The sequence below is a fragment of the Amblyomma americanum genome, chromosome 3, assembly GCF_052857255.1.
Source record: "Amblyomma americanum isolate KBUSLIRL-KWMA chromosome 3, ASM5285725v1, whole genome shotgun sequence".
NCBI classification, from domain to species: Eukaryota; Metazoa; Arthropoda; class Arachnida; order Ixodida; family Ixodidae; genus Amblyomma; species Amblyomma americanum.
The window spans coordinates 123,171,287-123,192,401 of NC_135499.1; the positions used below are offsets into that span (position 1 = coordinate 123,171,287).

The following is a 21,115-nucleotide window of genomic DNA, read 5'->3' on the forward strand; positions in this document are numbered from 1 at the left end:
GTTTTTTTTTCCTTGTCTTGCTGCAAAGGCAGTTCGAACAGCGCGCCGGAGGCATTGCCGCCCATCATCAGCAGAAATTGTGTGTGCACTTAACTTCCGGTGCACCTCAGGAGCTCAGTTTCAGTTTTGTGTGGAAAAAAGGCGCAGATTTGCTCGCGCTGACGGGATTTAGAAATTTTTTCTTAATTGGTTTTTTTGGGAAAGGAAATGGCGCAGTATCTGTCTCATATAATCGTTGGACACCTGAATCGCGCCGTAAGGGAAGAGATAAGGGAGGGAGTGAAAGAAGAAAGGAAGAGAGAGGTGCCGTAGTGGAGGGCTCCGGAACAATTTCGACCACCCGTGGATCTTTAACGTGCACTGACATCTCACCGCACACGGGCGCCTTAGCATTTTGCCTCCATAAAAACGCCGCCGCCGCGGTCGGGTTCTAACCCGGGAACTCCGGATCAGACGTATCAGGTTTCTGATATGGGATTTAACGTTGCAAAGCGACTCGGGCTACGAGGGACGCCGCAGTGAAGGGCTCCAGATAATTTCGATCACCAGGGGTTTTTTTAATTCGTGCACTTCATCGCACAGCACACGGGGCTGTAGTATGTCCCCTCCATGGTAATGCGACTGCTGCGACCAGTATCGAACCTGCGTCTTTCGCAGATCGATGACCACCATAACCACTGAACCACCGTGACAGATCTAAAAATGACGTTATCTTCGGTTCAAAAAACTTATATGGCATCGTGTTGTCGGTGGCTACGAACTCGGCATTTCCCAAAACATCAGAATGTGCTAACTAAACATATATAGTAATTATAACTTATTTGCAAATAGCATAATTTGAAAACTAACTAACCTCCGCAGAGGTTGCCAGTATATTTCTGAAAATATTTAAATTTTCTATTTCGAACACCCTGTTTTCAGAAAATTTTCTGTCTTCGCTGAAACATCCGGTATATCCTGTCAGCATCCTTCCCTATGCCCTTCGACTAGATTTAGCGGAAGAAATGTTCTGAACGAGGCCACTTTAAAAAGTACGGAGACCTGCCCTCAATCATGATCAAACTGCGCGAAAGAAAGGGACAGAGATAGGAAACACATACACACACAGAGCGCAGTGTTTCTAGTCTCTGTCCCCGTTCTTTCGTGCAGTTTAATCATGAACGAGAAGCACCAACTAGCCCGCCAGAAAACATCCCCTCAGTAAACAAACTATTTCTCCTGGCAGAGGCGAGGGAATGGCGACAACTGCAGACGAACACCTTTCCTAACCTACACAAGTACCACATCATCTTCCCCGACAGATATGACAGCAACTGCCCCTGGTGTGGCGGAATTCCAACAACATATCATGTAACATGGGGCCGCTCCGGTCCCAAGCCCCCCGAACTAGACAAACATCACTCCGAGGAACAGTGGGAGTCTGCCCTGCTCAGCTCTGACTTGGCGACGCAGCGAAAGCTGATATCCCAAGCAAGAGCAACTGCGGTGGACATTGGGGTCCTGAAATAAGGACTCCACCCAAAATCTGTATTTTCGCCTCTCTATCCTACCTTTTTGGAATAAATGTTTTCTACTACTACTACTTCTCCTGGCACCGTCACTAAAAATCAGGTTCTCGTTACCACTTAAATTCGGTTTGTGCACCTGGAGCAAAGCATTCACACCCGACTTTTAAAGTTCATACGGGCCCACTGGGCACGTAAGTTCATTTGCATGACATTTTGGGTTCGACAGAAGGCATCAACTGAAACGTGGGAGACTTTGTTGTGTAGACCACGCGAATGCCCTCCGCTGCTGCTACTAATTGGAGAGTCAAGTACAGCTCACGGCTTTCGGAAATGGCGCTTCATAGGCTACGGAGCGCAGCTCGGTCGTCTGCCATGCCATTCAAACGCCAACCCATGATGCAATAATCGGCACTCAAGGAGCGGGCGCCGAACCGCAATGGAGGTTCTGCCGCAATGGAGGTTCAAGGTTCGCGGGACAGCCTATGGCCGCATCTTAATATATATCCCGCGTGCCGGCGGTCGTTAGGGCGGGGTGCCACACACTCGGCTGCTGAGAGAGCCGCTAATTCACGGTTGCGGAGGAGCGGAGCGAATATTGCGCGAATCGCGGGAAGGAGACCGGGGTTTTCGCAACGTGCCGCATTTCGAAATTTCCCTAGAAACGGCACGCTCCAGCCAGTACCGTCTTAAACCATGACAGGCGTAAATCCTCGAATGGAACGGCTCGCGTTGGCTGTGGAGTATTCCTTAAGAATGCAGTGAGCGTGCGCAGTTTGAATAACCAGAGGAGGTCTTATAGGCAATCTCTCGGTGTCTAACAAGGATCACAAGCTGTGAACGAGAATAAACAAATAGATAAATATCTAGGGCACAAAAAATAAATCTCCCATCCAGTTGCACCACATCGCAGTTTGCTCTTAGAAAAGACAGGCGAGCTTCGTACACCCTGCTACAGCTCGAATTTCTGATGCCTCTAATGATTTTCAATGTATCTGCCTAAGCCTCAGTTAATGGGCATTGTCTGGTCACCGAGTTTCCTATATACGCGCACTGTTTTCTGTGTAACGATGTATAACCGATATTCCCAAGTCTATTCACTTCTCAGTTAACAAATGACTGCCTTTTGTTTACAACTTGACAACTTTCGGAATCGTTACGTTATGCCTATCATTCAATTTTCTACCCAACCCGCAGCGTTTTTTTTTTTTAGTTGACACGCGATTCAACGACGCCCATGCGACCTTAAGTTTCTGAGACCCAGCCAATTTTTCTCACAGACTATTAGCGTCAGCTCGAAGGTCTCCTGACCCTGGGAACCTGTGCAGCTCCTCCACACCTTCCAGGGGGCGCATATCTAGTGCTTTTGCGCTTAGGCATACGGGTGCGCACACATATTTGGAAGCGCGCTGATCGAAGGTGTAACATCGAAGGCTGTCATCTTCAAAAATATTTAAGGAGCCAGGCCAGGCTGGTGCGCTGCGGGCAAACCTCTCAAGATTAAATTATCGCCACGCAGACAGCAGTGCTGCCTTCAATGAAACTCAGCTTCGAACTACCACATATATCTTCCAGAAAACTACGCACAACCAGATTCGTTGAAGTGGTATACAAGGCGCCTTCTTTTGAACAAAGCAAAATAAGCACCCTGTGTCTCAAGATCCATCTCAATTCCTCTGGAAATCGGGAAGCCTGTTGCCAAGTGCGCTGTTTCGTACGTTATTCTTTCGGAGCGAGAAAACCGTTTCGGTGGGAGTTATTAGCAATGAAAGAATCCTCTGTGGTCAGAGCTTCATGCTATTTAAGAAGTAGGGAATTGTTCAGGACCGATGGCGCACAGTCTAAACCGAGTGTTATTACAGTCCGTAAGGCCACTGAACTATAAGTTTCTTTTTAATACATATTTCTTTATTTTGTACACTTGACCGGGACAAGGAAACCATTTTCTCTAGCACGTGTAAGAACATGATGAAAAAAAAAAGGGAGGGGAGCCGCCAAGTCGGGAGCGGCCCGGCTGCCTTAATCTTCTGGGGGGCTTTGTCTGAACGGCGCCCTTTGATGTTGCATTGTGCCGGTTTTAAGAGCAGAGTCATATTCAAATGTAAGGGCCGACGAGGCGCTTGAGAAGCCCGCTGCGTAACTGAAGCCCGACCGCCAACGCAAGGCTCCCGAATGTTGAACAATGGCGTTCTCTTTGTTGTTATTTGCGCCTAAATGGCCCCTTGTCCCACCGGACGGTGCATGTCAACGCCAGCTTCCCCGTCTTTGTTTTCGTGTTGTTTATGTTTCCCAGGGCCAGAGAAACGTGCGCCAGTGTTGCCTTCAATAATAGACGAAAGATTTACGTCCTGCTGATTAGCCTTCGTACGCCGTCCTATTCTGAGCCGGTACCATAGCGCGGTGACGCCGTGAAAACAACAAATGTAAGATGAAAAAGCGTGCCATCTTAGGACATTTTTTTCAGTTCATGTCTGCTTATTCTGTGCTTCAAACTGTTCACTCATGTATTCTGTGATTTTCCTTCCGATTACGAGGCCTCATCTCTAGGAATATGAAAATTTAAGTACTTATCAGGGGCGGATTTGATATCTAGAACCACCACATATTGAAATCGAGAACCGAATTTAGTTTATAGCGTTTTAGGTCCATTATTTTGTATATTTTTTTTCGAATTAATACTGAGATATCTGCGTCCTGAGCACGTATACAATTCAAATGGCCTACAGGCACGAATTGTAAGGCCGTGGTTGACGCATACTATGACGATGCCTGCACTGCAAACTAATTTGCGCTGCCTAACAGTGTACGGAACTATTGAGAAAGCTTCTTTGACCGCCCCAGTGAGATCGAACGGTACTGTTACAGTTTCTCGGTCATCGCTCTGCCAACGTCCTTACTCTTTTTGGAAACCTCGTGCGCTAGCCAGAATTTTGCGTTGGGCCCGCCTCTGTTTTGAGATGGTGGGAATTATCTAATGTCCAACTGACTTTTTACTTGCCCCAAATTTTTCCCCCTTTCTAAGACAGCCTCACTTCATTCGGCATGCCGCCAAGTCAGAACTGTCCCGGCGCCATTGCAGCGGACTTAGTGCTTCAATAAAGATTTCTCTTCCTACCTCGATCTCGCCTCTTTTCCTACACATGAAGTCTGGTTTACGCACACCTGAGACAAGGCGATTTCATTCTAGATAAAGCAGGAGTGACGAAAAGAATACAATCCTTTCGACAGCAGAGCATGACTCACAGTGCTCACTCATTGTCCTGGCTCGCCCTTACAAAGAGTTCTTTAGACAGTCTATAGAATATCCATAGACTTCTGTCTATAAAGTTTACTGACGCTCAACAGACAAATCCAAGAGAGCAGTCTATAGAAAATACAAATCCTATAGAGAGTCTATAGACAATCTATATATTTATAGCCGTACACTTTTAGTGAACTTCTTTCTATACACAGTCTATAGACTATGAACAGACAAAAATAAATTTCTATGGGAAAGCAATATAGTCTATAAGAAGTCCATAGACTGTCTATAACCATTTTTGTAAGAGCGACCCCTAATATCTTCCTTACCGTGCCCATATCTTGAAAAGAACTTCTAACCGCGAAACTGGTTACGCCTTATGGAACCCTCTTCAAGCCTATACAGTCGTTCATCCTAAGTTATTGTTTTGTCGTAATCTCTTGCGAGCCCTTATTCTGAAGCAAAAAGTAGCCCTGACGTTCTCAGCAAGCAGTACCAAATCCGTGCATTCTTCGATCGATGCCTTAAAACTGCTTTTGACGCAGGGTCCCGCGTCTGCGCCTCTTTTTGTGACTTTTATGATCCTCTCTCAAAATATAGAAAACTTTCCAAGCTCTTTCTGGTATAGGACGTCACGGTTGACTATGTCTAATGGCTGCCAACCCCCATATATTCTTCCAACGCGTCCAAGACGTATGCTTCACACAGAAGTCATGCGTCCAAGCGCCGCTCAAGCGTGTCAACCACTGGCACGGTCCGAGTTGACGAGGGAAACAGTCAAACTTATCTGTGAGACAGCGCACTGCGCTTTTCTAAGCGTGTTATTTCTTTCTATAGTGTGCAATTTCTATTCTCAACAGCTCAGAACAGGTTTGCGCGCAGTCAGCATGACTCGCCGGAAGCGGGTTGGCAGTGCCAAACGATCAAGAACAAAAGAAAAAAAAGGCAGTTTGCGTACAGTTCTAAATGCAACAATTTTGTATGAAACCCCGTTTTTAGACCTTTCCAGCTGGCTGACTCGCACCGTCATTTCGCGAGGTGATGTTCGAGCGAGGGGTATTCGCTCCTCAGGAAAGCTACGGTTTAGACTTTTGTCTTACTGTTTCCCGACTACGCGCACGCGGTGATGTTCTCTGTAAACCCGTTTTTGCTTTGGGATTGCGTTTTTCTTGCCTCTTTTGTGTTTTTTACGCACCGAGAAGCTTTCAAAATGTGGGAAACTTTTGGACTCTGCGCCCGTTTATCCAACCAGAAGTAGTCTTGTTGGACCAAGCTTCAGCAACATACCCTAGCAAGCCCCATACTCCCACGGGCCATCGCATGGAAGAAAGAAAAGGTTAAAAAATAAATGGTATGACTGAAGCTCAGTACGACTGGCACGTGACAGTAAGAACGAGTGACATGTTCTAGATATTTTCGCATCGTTTACATCTATTGCAATAAGTCGTAGTGTTGAACAAGAGGTGCAGAGAGAGCTCAAGGAAGACCTTAACAAAAGCCCTGCCCCGGAAAGACAAAGGACCGGCAAATTAGGTTGGAAAGCGTTCCAAGTACTTGAAGAAGAAACCATACACAGACGCGTAATGCGAAACGAGCTGGATATTCAGAAACGCTTCAAAACGAGTGCGCAGCAAACAGACGCGTTTCATTATCTCAATAATCAAAATTTGAGGTTAAATGCCTGACAGCATGGTCGCCTGAGTTCGCGATTGCGGCTTAACTAGAGACTGTATTCGTAGTGTTTTTGTAGACTCCTGTGTACGCAGACCATGACTTTGACTTACGGCCGAAAGAAATGTCCTCAGAGAAAAAGTGTAACTCTCAGACCGGTAGTCGCGAGGAAGAAAGGCACTCGGGAGTCGCTCGTCACTTTCAGCGTGAACACGTCACGAACAGTATCATCCACCTCCTGGTTTAAACAATGTCCCTAAATTGAGCGATATTACCTCTTAGTCTTGAATTCAAGAAGCCCGGTGAAGTACTCTTCTATCAACTGTGTCTTTCATATATGGGTCTTTTTATAAACTGTGTAACTATATACGGAATAGGTGCCTCTGATGTACATGAGCATATGAAAAGCTTTACGTAGATTTACCAATTACTACATTGGCGTTATCTACAAGTTTGTTTCTTTCGAATACAGTGTAAGCGGCGGACGCCGTGTAGATTGCCATGAAAAAACGAAATTTTTGTAGATGAAACCCTGTCCGAAAAGGTTGTGCGGGCGTTTTGTAAATAAAATTATCGTCACTACGCTCCGCCGACCAAGCTAAAACAACGGATCATAACTGCGTCTTAACCTTCGCTGTAATCTACGTGCCTTGGAAAAATAATAAAAACTTCCCTAATTACTTTCGAAGGGGGCATATTGAGTAAGCGACCTCGTTGCCCAGACGCTGAGATATGTGCGTTCTCAGTGCTGAAATCGATGTGCCCGAACCACCCCCCCCCCCCCCCTTACACACTAACAAAAAAAAGAAACAGAAAAAGTCAACGTCAATAACGGTAAAGAAAACGGTGAGGGCAATTCAACGGGAACAAAAGACAAACGCAGGAGGCGGCTGAGGCATCTACTGTTTCTGCCCTGCTGAGCCATTTGGCTCCATTACCGGTCGAGGTAAGCGCGAGGCACCCGCCATCAAAATGCACGCTCCGCAGAGCCTGGGCCGCGTTCCACACGCTTCTTTGGCGGCCGAGTCCAGATAAAGCGTCCGTTTCGTTCTTCGATCAGCCGGACAGGCGTTCGAAGATCGATTTATTGATCCCGCTTGCGCCCATTCTTCCTGAGCGAAAACTCTCTCTCCGGGCGGGCTTTGTTCTGTGACGTTTGCTTTTCACACGCTTGGAAGCGAGAAACTGAAGATGAGAAAAAAAGCATAGGAAAATGAGGCTGGCAATGTTAGACGCTGCTTCCAGGAACACTGAACAGAGTGGTGTCATAAATCGCCGTAGCAGTAGTCGGAACCGACCAGGTAACTCGATCAGCGCAATTGAATTTCTGGGTAAGTCGATTTTTTTTCTTTTAGTGACGAGCCTTCACCTATGCTAACACATCACGCAGCAACGTAGAGGACCAAGTCGACCCACTTTGTTGGTTTCACAGCCGACTTCCTTCCCGTCGCGAAAGCAGCGGCGGAAGGCTGCTAAAAATTTAAGATGCCACGCGACCAACCGAGCGATCGAATAAATTGACTCGCACCAGGCGATGCATCTTTTAGAGCAATTACGGCTTCCAGCCACAATCGCTTAAGCGCCTCGGCACCGCTTCTTCGAAAACTTCTGGCGGCGGAAGCGGGGAACGACTGCATATATGCATGTTGCTTGAAGACGGGAAATTTTTTTTCTGTTTTTCTCTTGCTTGCTCTCAGTGAGACCTCGGTCTACAAGTCGCATTGCCTGGCGCAGGTCTTGCCACAATAAACCCTAACATTTTAAAACTCCAGCCAGAGGGAAAAGTCACGGTCGGTGAGTGGTAAAAAAAGTTGTTCCCAAGAATTATGCGATCGGCAGCAGTGGACATGCGCTGCCATAACACTGTGCGCGCGCTTCAGCGATAAAACCCCTCTTAGGCGTTACTTATTTATTTATTTTATTCATTCAATACTGAAGACGTTGTTCAGGTCCAAGCACAGTGGTAAAAAATTAAGCTGTGGTTTAAACTTTGGTTAACCCTAGTGAGAAGAGAAACCTTGCTTTGCATGGCTTTATACGTTCACAAACGCCACACAAACTGCCGAAAGGATTGTCTGTAAAGCCTCGATGAAATGCCGATGAAGTAGTTGCCACTTGCCACGGTGGACAGATTGTGATGACGTTAGTAGGTCGCATGACCTGTCACGTGACGCCACGTGACACCTGTCACGTGAGTGCACTGACGCTGCCCTCTTGAAAACCTAGCGTAGTGAAGCTTTCGCTTCAAAACAATAATACAAATAAAAAATGCATTAATCAATAGAAACAGGCAATAACGAGTCATTCCAGTCTGTTATATAGTTAGGAAAAAATGAAAACTTGAACACATCCATTCGCGCAAAATAAGGAGCTAGTGAATTTGGATGCTGGGGTCCAGTAAGCCTGAACGTTGAACGTGACAGATAGGATGAAGGATTAATTGCTAAATCTCCTTTCTAAATCACGTAAAGTAACCGCAATCGTAGATTCTTCCTTTGCTGCTCAAGAAGCTCAATGGCATTATCACGCATTATTTGTGAGGAAGAGTCATATCAAAGAATTTTGAATAGATAAATCGCACAGCTTTCCTGTGTACCCTTTCGAGACATTTTATGTTTTCTTTAGTAAACAGGGCCCAAACAACGCATGCATACACAAGTTTACGTCTAATTAGTGAGAATAAGGAAGCAATTTTACGTTTGGTTGAAGTGTTTCTAAGTTTATGTCGAAAAAAATACAATTTGCGCAAGGCTGACTAACAAATATTGTCAATGTGTATATTCCATGATAAATTGTTAGCAAATGTGACACCCAAATACTTATATTTGGTATCTTCTTGCAAAGGCGACGAACCTAACATGTAAGTAAAGGACAATGGAGCTCTTTGACGAAAGAGGCGAAAAAAGACCATCTTTTCAGAGTTAAGCCGCTTTCACTAGAATTGGCACTGATAAAAAATACCAGCAAGAAAAGCATTTAAATTGATTTGACCCTTTCTTGAAGAGATTTCTCGAAAAAGCACACAATCGTCCGCAAACAACATGATTTGCACAGTGGAATTAATTGCAGTTGTGATATCATTTATGTAAAGTAACAAAAAAGCAATGGTCTTAGAGATTAGAAGGTACATGCCACATATATTAGCAAATACCGCTAATGAACTCGCTTGTAACTTGAAGAAACCTTGGTATTTTCTCTACGGAACCTACGAAAAAAGTCGAGACACCGAAGCTTGTCCCGTATTACTTTTGCCAGTTTTCGTTGCGGGCCCGCGATGGCTACCAGGGCATTGTCCTTAAACGATTCTTATGATGCTCCAGGGCCAACGTGAAGATTGGAAAAGGACAGTGGTCGAAATAAGAGAGAATACCATAATATAATATTCTAGCCTGTAGTCCATCTCTTGTTCAATATTTAGAACACGAATAATAAATCCCCAGAAACCTGAAGTTTCAAAACTTATGCTACCATCATGGCGGGGTATACAGTCGACTAAGTAAATTGTCACAAGGTTGCTTCATGAACGACCCGTTTTCCAGAGCAGGTTTACGCTGAGGATGACCTGATGCGCTCTTGGTTCTTCGCATACGTTGCCAGCTAGAAATTATGGAAAATTTTCACAACGCTTTGAACGATAAAAAGTACACTGCACACTCCACAATAATAATGGTAACTGCTCTTACTGAGTGCATCACTCATTTTACACCCTAACGCTGCTGGTAGGCAATATGTAAGCGTGTGCATGTCATCTTAAACGCGAACTGTACCTACACAGGACAATATACTTGACCCAAGTGACTTGCATTGACTCCGAAGCGGATGCAATGTTATTGCGGCCTGAGAAGAAAAATACGCAGAATTTTTTATGCAAGAAGAACAGAGAGGTCAACCGAAGAAGCACCGGAGAAGCATGTGCCGCGGTCAGCAGAGCATAAACAAAAGCCGGCAGCGCTGCGTCGACATATTCGCGAACGCAATCAGAAACGGTACGGGGGCAGAAAAGAGAGAGAGCGGAGGCAGCCAGCTGCCTAAGCACGGTTCGAAGGATGACGGATTGACCTTCGCCTTGCGAGGCGTTGACTTCGCCTTGCAACGTCGGCGCGCCTGCATAATGCAACGCACGTAACGTACTTCTGATTCTGCTTCTGTTGCACTACGCTGCTGCCTGCGCAGGTCTAAAACAGGAAAGCATCTGGGTACGATAGTGAGACGGCATAGTATAAATAAGCGCCTCTTTCGTCAGCTCTCTATCATCGTATAAGCCGCACTCCGTATATAGGCGCAGTCCGTGGGGTGACATTTCTGTCTTTCTCGTACCTAACGGTATAGCTTCTGCCCTCTCATTCTATTTATCGAATGGATTTCGTGTTCGAAGTCACGGCTGCAGCGTTTATAGATTGTAAGCACCGCGTTATCGCCGTGCCGATCAGAACTGTAGGAACACAAGGGGATGTCCCGTCAGAGACCAGAATCGTGTGCAGTAGAGGAAAAACAATAATGCAATGCTCTGTGAAGATTACACTCTTGTTTTGATCAGTGTTAAAACAGGCGTCTTGTAAAGCCTGCCTGTGTAGGACCCTGCAAAGTGATAGAACGTACGCCCTGTGCGACGTCTGTTATGTCGATATGGTTGAGAAGAGCTTATATTGAAGAAGACGCGGTACCCGCCAGTGGCTATCCACTTGGCTTGAGTGCCTGGCTTGGCTTTGAATGCTGCAAAGGCAGCCGCCCCCGTCACTGTCATTCAACACATGCGCAATGAGACAACAAGCACAGCGAGCAGGCGACCAAGAGTAGGTTAACGTTGCGGAAACGCGTGGATTACATGAAGCGTTCATGGCATCCTCATCTTCACAGGCATCCGACGCGAACAGCTTGTCCAGAAGCCCGGAAAGGCTAATAATTTTAACAGACATGACTGATTTACTCATCGTTAAAAAAAAGAACTATAGACCACTTCGCCAGCAGGTTTTGATGAGAGCTAAGGGACTGCCAGTGTTTCTTAGACCTGGAGAGCCGGACCCATCGCCCCCCCCCCCCCCCCCCTACCTACCAGGTCGTCTACATTTAAAGACATCATGATCCCACTTAGTTGTACACACTACGTTCATTCTGCAACAGAAGCCACCAAGGGCTTGTCAAAGGGTTCAGCACACATTGACAGGACTGCAGCTCGGACTTGAGTCGTTTAAATAATGTATGTATTATTCCCTTCCTGCAAGTTTTCACCCATTATCGGAGGTTATCTGCCCACGTGTGAGACGTTGAACCACGTTTTCCGGCACCGATAATGTTTGCACTGCCGATTGATGCCTGATTTACAAGAGTTTAGGCGACGACTTAGAGGCGCTCCTACAGGAAAGTCTTAGATGCGGCGATGTGTCCATACGACGAGCAGCCGCTAATGTCAACGTCGATGTCTTTATTGCCGGAGAGAAAAATAAAGCAAACAAACAAAAAGGACAAACGCCATCCTCTGGCCGCAGGGGACGGAAAACCTGAACACGAAGTTTATACTCGAGGAAAAAGAAACCGCACTTCAAACCCTCGTGACGGTATACCGCCACACGGAAGACGATTCTATAGCGTGTGGGCAAAGGTTTGGTTAGGTTTTATTGTCGTTGTTTCGAAATTTTTGGCTCCATAGTTTACGACTCCCATTTGACCCTGTGTCATGACGTAAATGTGAGCTTGTCTTGGTAGCTAAGGTAAAGGATGCATGGTTCTTTACATGCGCGTGCATCTATTTCCCAAGCTTGCAAGGTGAGCTAATACGTCGCAATGATCGGATCCAAATTTCAGACACCTGGCCTTTTTAACGTGCTCATGAATCTCAGTACCGAGCGTTTTTTGTATACGGCGTTCAGCAATGCACACTTAAGCCAGTTGCATATGGAACCTGCAACCTCTAGCACATGAATAACACGCCACAGCCGTTGAGACACACCAATAGACTTCGTGTCTTCTTTCTCTGAGACGCTGATCGCTCTGGTGATGCAGTTCCCATAGTATTGAACTATTGCAACTGTACGATTGTTGTAACCATACATGCCCGGAAGTATTATAATAGAACATAAATTAAAACAAAACATCAGTTTGTAACAGTCGGCCATGGTCCGAGCCGTCCAGTGTTACTCCGCTGACCAATCACGACTACGAACAAAATCAGTTGTTAATGTTTCGTAGTATGAAACAAGTAATAGGCATAGAAATTATTAAGCTGATAATTTCTTCTCGTAATAAGCTTCTTGCTTAGGTTACAAGAAAAGGTCTAAGTTTTTTCATGTTGGAATTCTGTCGTTGTGGTTCTGAATATGGGCGGAGCTTCACTGCAGACTTGAGTTTATCTGACTGAAGCATTTCGATTAACTGTGCTTACAAGCTGAGCGAAACGCAAAAGAATAAAACAAAGGAACGCAGGGCTGCTCACAAAAGGAGCAAAGTAAGAGCACAATTCATCCCGCAGTTGACAGAAAATGAATGCATGCCGGCTCAACGTGTTCAATTCTCATTACAGAAAAACTGCTCAGGGAAGCCAACTTGCCCATTCCTCTCAGTCTTAACACTGAGGTTGCGTTTCGAAAAAGAGGAATCATTGGGCAAAGCTTCCATTCGGTAGATGTTTTATGCGTTATTTGATAATGTGCGAAGATACGGCAGCGCAAGGCCTGAGTTGCAGATTAACTGCATTAAATGATCACACTAGGCCAACAGTACGTGCAGATGAAAAGGCAAAGCGTATTTATAGGCACCGTATTAAGAGCACGGCAGAAGCACGTTCCCATTTGCACAATGCATTCCTTGAACTCCTTTCTTCGACAAAAATGAACGCAAATATGGTTGTCTCCTGGAGAACTGGCTTGAGCGCGCGGAGGGGGGACCTTCGACCAGCATACGCAGTAATAGGAAGTAAAAGTCGTTAGTGTAATGTGCAGCAGTCATTTCACTTATTCCCTTCCCTTTATTGTTCTTTTGCTATTCCCCGGAACATATGTCTATTTTGCGCAAGCGTCCCCATCGCGGGAGCGGTCGACGACGCATTCAGCGATTGTATGTTTTGTTTCTGCCGCTCCGCGCGCACTCGTAGTACGCACCACAGCAAACGCGCGCAACGCTAGCAGCGGGCGCCCCTCGCTCACCTGGTAGAGGTCCGGGTGCGAGCTCTCGAGTTCGGAGCACACGAGCCGCAGCCTCTGGGCCACGTCTGAGGTGGGGTATCCGACGCTCAAGTTGCTCACGCTGCGAAGTCGCTGCAGGCCCAGCTTCTTGTGCACAGCGCCGCACGACTTGAGCTTGGCACGCAAGTAGCGACCGCAGAGGCTCTTAGCCTGGTCGGCCACTTCCTGGGTGGTCACCGTGTACACCTTCCAGCCGATGGTGGTGGACAGTCGGTGCGAGACCACCTGGCCCACCTGGCTGAACTTGCGGCGGCGAGCATCCTCGCGCGCCGACTCGACAGCCGCCGCGTAGCCTGACAGCGAGGGCCTGCGTTGCAGCTGAAGAGGGAGGCTGTACTTGCGATCGCGGGGACCCTGGCATCCCGGCACGGTCAGCCGGTTGCCCAGGGAAGGACTGCTGGGCGCGGACAGGCCCCCGCCGCCGCCGACGACACTGCCGTTGGCCGAAGGAGGCTGGAGCAGGTTGGCCATGTGCGCGCGGGCCTCGGCGACCGCGTGGTTCACGGGCACTACGCCACTCGGGGGCGAACGCGCACGCACAGCAGCACTCCGGAGAGGCGAGACCTCGGAGAAGCACACCGTCGGCCGTTGCTCGGAGACCACTGCCGCAACCTCACTCGTCGATAGCCGCGCGCGGACTGAGTGGCGTCTGCCGCTACTGTCGGCGGCGCGCTTGGCGGGCGGTTTGCGTCGCCGTCATCGCGTTGCTCGGTGCGCGCGGCCGACGGCGCTGCTGTTGCCGTGTTGCTGCCGTCGGATCCGGTATCGGACGAGGCCGCCGCCGCGTCGCTCCTCCGTTGTTGCGTTGCGCACGCCGGTCTCTCTCCCTCTCTCTCTCTCGACCGCGCAGCGGCGACTACTTTCTCCGCATGTGTTATAGTGCGAGCGAGATGATGCAGTGAGGGAGAGTGTGTGACAGAGGTGGCGGGGAAGCGCTGCGCGCCGGTTTCCGAATCGGAAACCTGCGTTCGGCGCGGTAGGTGCAGCAGTTTAACCGAGGATCGCGGACAAGCCGATGCCGCTCTTTGTTCGTCATCGCCGGTGGCATATTTCACGACGGAAAAGCAGTGATTGTGTGGCAGACGCTGGGCGTGCCGGAAGTGTGGCGGTCACGAGTGGAGGGATTGCAGCGATCGGATGACTTCTATTAGCGCGATGGCTGCCTTTCGGACTCTTACTTCGCGTCATACTTGTGTAACGCGGACGTCTACGGAAGATTCTAGGGAGGTAGAAAGCAAGCTTTCGCCCTAACAGGCAGAGGCATATACATCTGGCAAGCGTACTTTTGTAAGTTTCAGTCCTTTTGCAATTCAACTAAATATTGAATGAAACTGGTGCACCTTAAAACTTCTTGTAGATATAGTACTGCTCTTCAAGAGAATGAACTGACACAAGCAGTGAGGGAGAAAGTTACAGTGGAGGCGCTCATGAAGGTCAATGACATCGTCTCCCAATGCATCGCTACAGCGATGGCTTCCTTACATTTTAGACTTCCGCGCGTTTTGAACCATGGATTCTTTTCGTTTTAACCGTAATATGAGAAATCATCGCCGTTGTATAACACGTCAGGTGCTCTCAAAAAGCTCTTAATATTCTAATATCGTACTTTCCGAGAGTATTGGGGACGGCGAAGCAGTCGCCGCCATTGGGTAGTGCCGACACCGGCCTTCAAATCGATGACAACGAACAAAATAGGCACGCTTCTCTTACGCACTAACCTTGGCGTACCACGTTTAAAGCGCCGCTAAACAGTGCTCAAAGTATGAAATAAATAAAGGCGCCCAAATAACAGGCTTTGCCTTTCCACAATTTTCTGATCGCAGCTCGCCTTTTTGTGAAGCGGTGCGCCACGGCACAGCTCGTCTTGGTGCAAAAGCGACAGCCTCGACACGGGCTACTGCCTCGCGGGCGTGCACCTACAGCGACGCGCGCGATCCCCGCTCTCGATGCATTCAGAGCGCAACTCCCTATAGTACTACGCAAGGGGAGCACGCGACAGAGACGCCTGGCCCTGACCCGCTGTAGTGTACGTCGCCGACGGGTACGTCCGCATGGTGTCGCCATAAACCCGCCAGCCATTGGGTGCACAGCGCCCCACCACAGACGTGTGTCGAGTCCGAATCAACCGGCCGGTCGAGATGGCTTCAGGAATCCTCTACGCAGCCAGGTTGGCTTGAAAACGACAAGAAAAAAAAACAGAAGCACATAAAAGAAGGTCGGTCAGCGACGGACAAACGGTGTGACTGGTACCGCGACTTTTGATGGAGGATTTAGAACGAATGATAAAGAGGCAGTTTAGTTCATTGCTTTTTTTCGCACCGCCCGATTCTGCACCGTTTTGACGAACCGCGAGCGGCGTCTTTCCGTGTGCGTGCCCCTTCGGCAGGACGTGACTGGGAAGCACAATCGCGCTCTTCTCATTCTGGTGAAAGCAAATACGGCCCAGCCGCTGCGATCCCCTTGCGCGATGAAGCGCTCTGCGGCTGGCTGCGCTGGGGCTCTCCAGACGTCGAGGCGTCACGGCGTAGTGTGTGTCCGAAGTTACCGTTTTCCGCCGCTCGCGAAACCTAATCGCGCGAGCGCATGCGCGCGATAGGCAATAACGGCGTGATTGGCACGCTCTGCTGCATTTCGTAGCCATGACTTCACCGCTACCGAGCGTAAAGAACGTTCTTTAACCGTACGATGCAGCTTAAGGATGGTTAAAGTTATCTAGTTGGCTGGACGCGGGGAGCCCGGAAGCCCCCGTATGACTGTCACGGGAGAGTTAGTTCTTTAAGCTGTGGTAGAGCTCTTGGCGATAGTGAGAATAACTTTGCGCATGATTTAAGAGTTGTGGTTTATACAGCATGAGTGAATCAGAAAGTGAGTAAATGAGGGAGTCAGTAAGCAGCTGTGTGAATCGTTGAATGAGCAGGGGAGTCATTTAATGGATGAGTCAAGAAAAGTGCTTGAGCAAGAGAGTGAGGGATCGAGCGAGCACGGGAGTTGTATTGAAGGTGAGTCGAACTCATCAGACTCGCAACTGAGTGTAAAGTGACTAACGCATCTGGACTAATGATTTATTTTTCCCCGCTTTCTCGAACCAGCATTCGAGAAGCACGAATGATTATTAGTTCTCCGACGATTGCAAGTGTCTAACTCGCCGCGGTGGCTGAGAGGCTTTGGCGTACTGCTTCTCACCCCAACGTGGCGGCTTCAATCACGGCCGTGGAGGCCATATTTTGATGGCGGTGGATATCAAAAGCAAATGTGCTGTGTGACGTCCGCGCACGTTGAAGACTCGCGGGCTGTCAGAATTAATCCGGAGCTCTCTTTTTTTTTTTTTTGAAGCGATGTTTATTGCCTCAGGGCATAAAAACTATCAAGTAAAAGATGAGTAAGATGCTTAAAGAAATGAAAAAAGGTGGGCTGATTTGATGAAATCAGGAAGGGAACGATGATATGGACCCTGTGTCCAGGCGATATAGCAATCCGGATTGTCCGGTGAGAGTCCCACTGCCGCCAGGTGCCGAATTCTCGTCGGCTTCAGCCCTCTTCTACGATGTCACTCACAGCCGCCGTGTCGCTTCGGGACGTTAAATCCCACAGTCCACGCACAAAGCATCAATCAGATTTGCTGTCTGCCGCATTGATCTGCAATTTTTTGAAAACATAGCACAAAAAAGACGCAGACGACACAGACGTAGATGGGACAGACGCTGTCCCGTCTACATCTGTGTCGTCTGTGTCTTTTTTGCGCTATGTTTTCAAAAAACTGTTACCAACTAGCCCAAACGAAGCTACTGATCTGCAATAGGGCGCTTTTTGTTCGCCTACCACCGTAACCCCTCAAGGCCAGTGTCCCGCATGCGGCTTCGAACGCTTTCAAGGCTTCGCGTGTGGTCATACGCCCGTATCCCGTCTTCCGCAGCGCCTCGTCACGCTGCGAGTGTTCTCAGAAACGTTATGGTAAGTTTCAAAGGAAGCTGCAATAGCAGCAGCAGGTCCTTACTATGCATACCGCACATGCGTTTCATGTTTCCCAGAGAAAGGTCGATGACCGCAGGAGCGGACGCGTATACGGCGCCAATCAATGACCCTTTTTCGTGCAGCTGCTCGTACACAGCCCGCGCTGGTTCCAATGACCGCTTAGCGTGAAATATGGCCCGTTTTTCCCTTGGGAACAGTGATGTTTTGAGGGAATAGTTCGCAGCGGGTCTGCTTTTAGTGCAATGCCAGTAACGTTTAATTCCGAGAAATGCGAGACCGAGCATAAAGCGATTCGCGGAAACCCCTGCGGCCGGTTGTGTAGCGTTACTTTTTCTGTTTTCTTTATCAGGAGGTCAATGACAGCGCGCGAGCGGTCAAAACAAACGTTACGGGCGCCGAAGCGAGGGCACACGTGCGACTGGATTCCTTGCAAACACACGCTGGTTTATTGACACTGCAAAGCACCCCGCAGCGTCAAGCTTTCGTTCCGTTGGGGGGACGGCCAGCCGGATGTCTTCAGCATAGAGAAACAGCTGCGAAAATACAGTGGCGAGGTTCTGGTTAAAGCGTTAAATATCGCAGTGCTATACGATATAAGTGCCAAGTTTTTGGGCACCCGTTGTCCACAAGAGCTCGAACAGTCGATGTCAAACGGATGTACAGTCTGTGGCGTGACCTGAACGTTGCAACATTCATTTCGGCTGAAATCGACCAAAAAATTTCTCTTGGCGTGACGGTCACATAGTTCGCTAGAAACATGATGGTGCACGATAGGGGAATCCTTCGTCCATCTAAACTCGTGAACTCCTTGCAGCGCTTTTGAGGAAATAAACCGTGATAGAGCAGTTAAGTCTCAAGTGGTCACCTTCAAATTGCGCTGTACTGTACAACGCTCAAGCGGCTCGCTGTCGCAAACACGGCTACACAGAAGCGGTAGCCTAGTAGTCTGACCAACTTCCGGTGTGCTGGATGAGTGCTGTTGGACATCTAGCTTCGTAGAATTCCCTATACTGGATTTACAAAGGGCACAGTCTTTCCCCTGGAATGGTTTTCGGCTTGTCTGCGGCGAAATGCTCGGGAATCAATGGTATCTGACCCGTGCCGCTCTTCAGCAGAATTACCCTTGCGCCATTGCTAATAATATTAGCATCGTCATCAGCAACGAACACAGCGACACTCTGGCGCTGCGAGTGCGTTTCAGGGGCGACGCTCTGGAAAAACTAGAAGCACATAACTCAGCATGCGTGATGGACTAGAATAAGTGGCCGAAAACTATGTGCTGTTAATTTTGTGCTTTCTTCTCTGCTAGCTGCCTGCTGTTCAAGCGCTCTACGCAAGTTTTACGGTGACTGTACATTGCTCCACTAGAGTCCGGCACTTTTTTTTGTACAATTAAAACACAGCAATTATGCCCTGAATGTATAAACTCCTCTGGGACCTTTTCTCTGTTCTCCGCATCACAACGTGAGAGCGCATCATTGTACACGTCGTCAGGCCTAAGGTCTATCACTGACTCGTCGGACGCAAACAAAACAAACGCTGCTCAGCGCACAGACCTCGTCAAAGCTGTCTTGTTGCTTCCGCATCGAGGACACTTTTATAGGCATAGCCAGCTGTTAGGGCTTCCTGCCTTCATTTCAGCTGAAAGCCGGTGCAAATGGTGCTTCAGTATTGAATGCGATGATATGGGATACCGCCTGCACATGCGAGGAGAGACGCCGAAGTGGAAGTTTCTGAGTTAGTTTCCCCCACCTGGAATTCTGTAGCCTGAACTAACTTAGCACTGACATGAAGGAGATGAAAATGAAGATTGGTTTTTGGGGAAAGGAAATGGCGCAGTATCTGTCTCATATCTCGGCCGACACCTGAACCGCGCCGTAAGGGAAGGGATAAAGGAGGGAGTGAAAGAAGAAAGAGGTGCCGCAGTGGAGGGCTGACATGGCCGTTTTCGCTTTTGCACTGTCTTGAAGACGCGGCCGCCGCGTCCTTGATTTGATCCCTGAGCCTAGCGCAGAAAGCCTTGGGGGTACTCAGTTGCACACGCGAGTCAAAATGAGCTGTAACAATATTTACGTCGGTTCATCAATGCAGGCCATCGGCGGATGGTGCAAGTGCGTCTAGGCAGCCTAACTTGTACTCTACGTGGTTTATATAGTGGACAAACGAGCGCGATTGTATTTACTTATATGTAATTGTTCCTCATTTTTGGGCCGCTCAAGCTCACCTATTGCTTCTAGAAATGGACGTTAAGAATAGAACCCTTAGATAAGAGAAGAACTAGGAAGAACGCCTGTGCGCTGTGCGATGTCTGCCTTCCACTATAAGGCGTCCTTCATAACCTCAGTCACTGCGGGGCATTAAAACATCACAATACATAATGAAAGAAAAAATGGAAACTATAGAAGAGGCGCTTATACTGACTGTCCAGAAATTTGCGGGAAACGCGCCGAACATAACTTTTAGAAAAACTAATTTCATTGATTGATGGGCGTTATATTGCAGCCTTTATTTTCGCTTTCATCTTTTACTTTTACGAATCTAAATAGGCAGTCCATCATCATCACCTCAGCGTGTTCATGAAAAAACGGGTACAGGTATATAATCTTTTGCGAGTGATGTACTGAACGTCCACGAGTAATAGGCCTGTTTGTCAATATGTTACAAACCGGTGCGACAGGAAGTGAAAAATGTTTCACTTTCGCGAACACTTTAAGCTGTCTCTCCGGTATTCCTCTTACGTGCTTCTCAGATGTGTTCACTAATGCAACAGGGTAGTATATATTGCTGTATTTACGGTCCTCCTACTTTTAAATTGACTGCAGTTCAATATTTTATACATCGTAAATTACACCTCAGGAAGGAAATTATTCATGGCTTGTAAGGAGCCGTTCTTTCTGAGGATATAAAGAATGATCTAGTTCACAGTAGAAAAATGCTTCAGGATCCTGAACCGGTTCGACGGTTGCAAATTGAGCCCTTTGGCCGAAGCTTCAAGGCAGTGCCATCTCGCAGCCATTTCGACTGCGATCGTGTGTAGTCTTAGGCGTCGCGCTACGAGCAGTTAGTCGCAGCTGCTCGCGCACGCGTAAAGCACGCGGCCGCGTGTGCGCCAAGACCGCTGCTCGCACACCGGTAATTAAGCTCACAGTTGTCGGTTCTCGGCTGCGTGGCACGCATGCGAGAGCGTGACCGATGAACGAGAGGACGCGCCCGGGAGAGGAGCGAATAGCTCCGGGCATGTGGCCGCGAACGGCTTCTGCTTGTCACAACATCAGCCGAGAATTATTAGTCCGCCTGTTTGCTCTCTCCCAACCCCTATACCTCATTGCGGTCAGTGTGAGAGAGCTAAGCAGGTTGTCTTAAACCAAGGCTGTTGCTGATATTTTATGCAAAGTTTTATGCCACCTAACAAGTCTGGTATTAACTACGGGTATCTTTCCAGGTTTAATGAAAATGCGAAAGTCACCAAAAAAATATATTTGACGTCGATCGTACTACTGAGTATTGCCGAATATCAGCACTCCCGTTGTTCACAAAGATAGTCGAAA

General features: G+C 48.1%; 1 protein-coding gene across 1 annotated transcript in view; it reads right to left on the minus strand.

Moving 5' to 3' along the window:
- Window positions 1-14,366, minus strand: part of LOC144124874 (bcl-2-related ovarian killer protein-like) — a 161,972-nt gene extending 147,606 nt beyond the window's left edge. The window contains exon 1 of the mRNA XM_077657795.1: window positions 13,557-14,366. Within this exon, the coding sequence (XP_077513921.1) occupies window positions 13,557-14,066 (510 nt within the window). The 5' untranslated portion in view covers window positions 14,067-14,366. The remainder of the gene's footprint in view (window positions 1-13,556) is intronic.
- Between the last annotated feature and the right edge of the window lie 6,749 nt (window positions 14,367-21,115).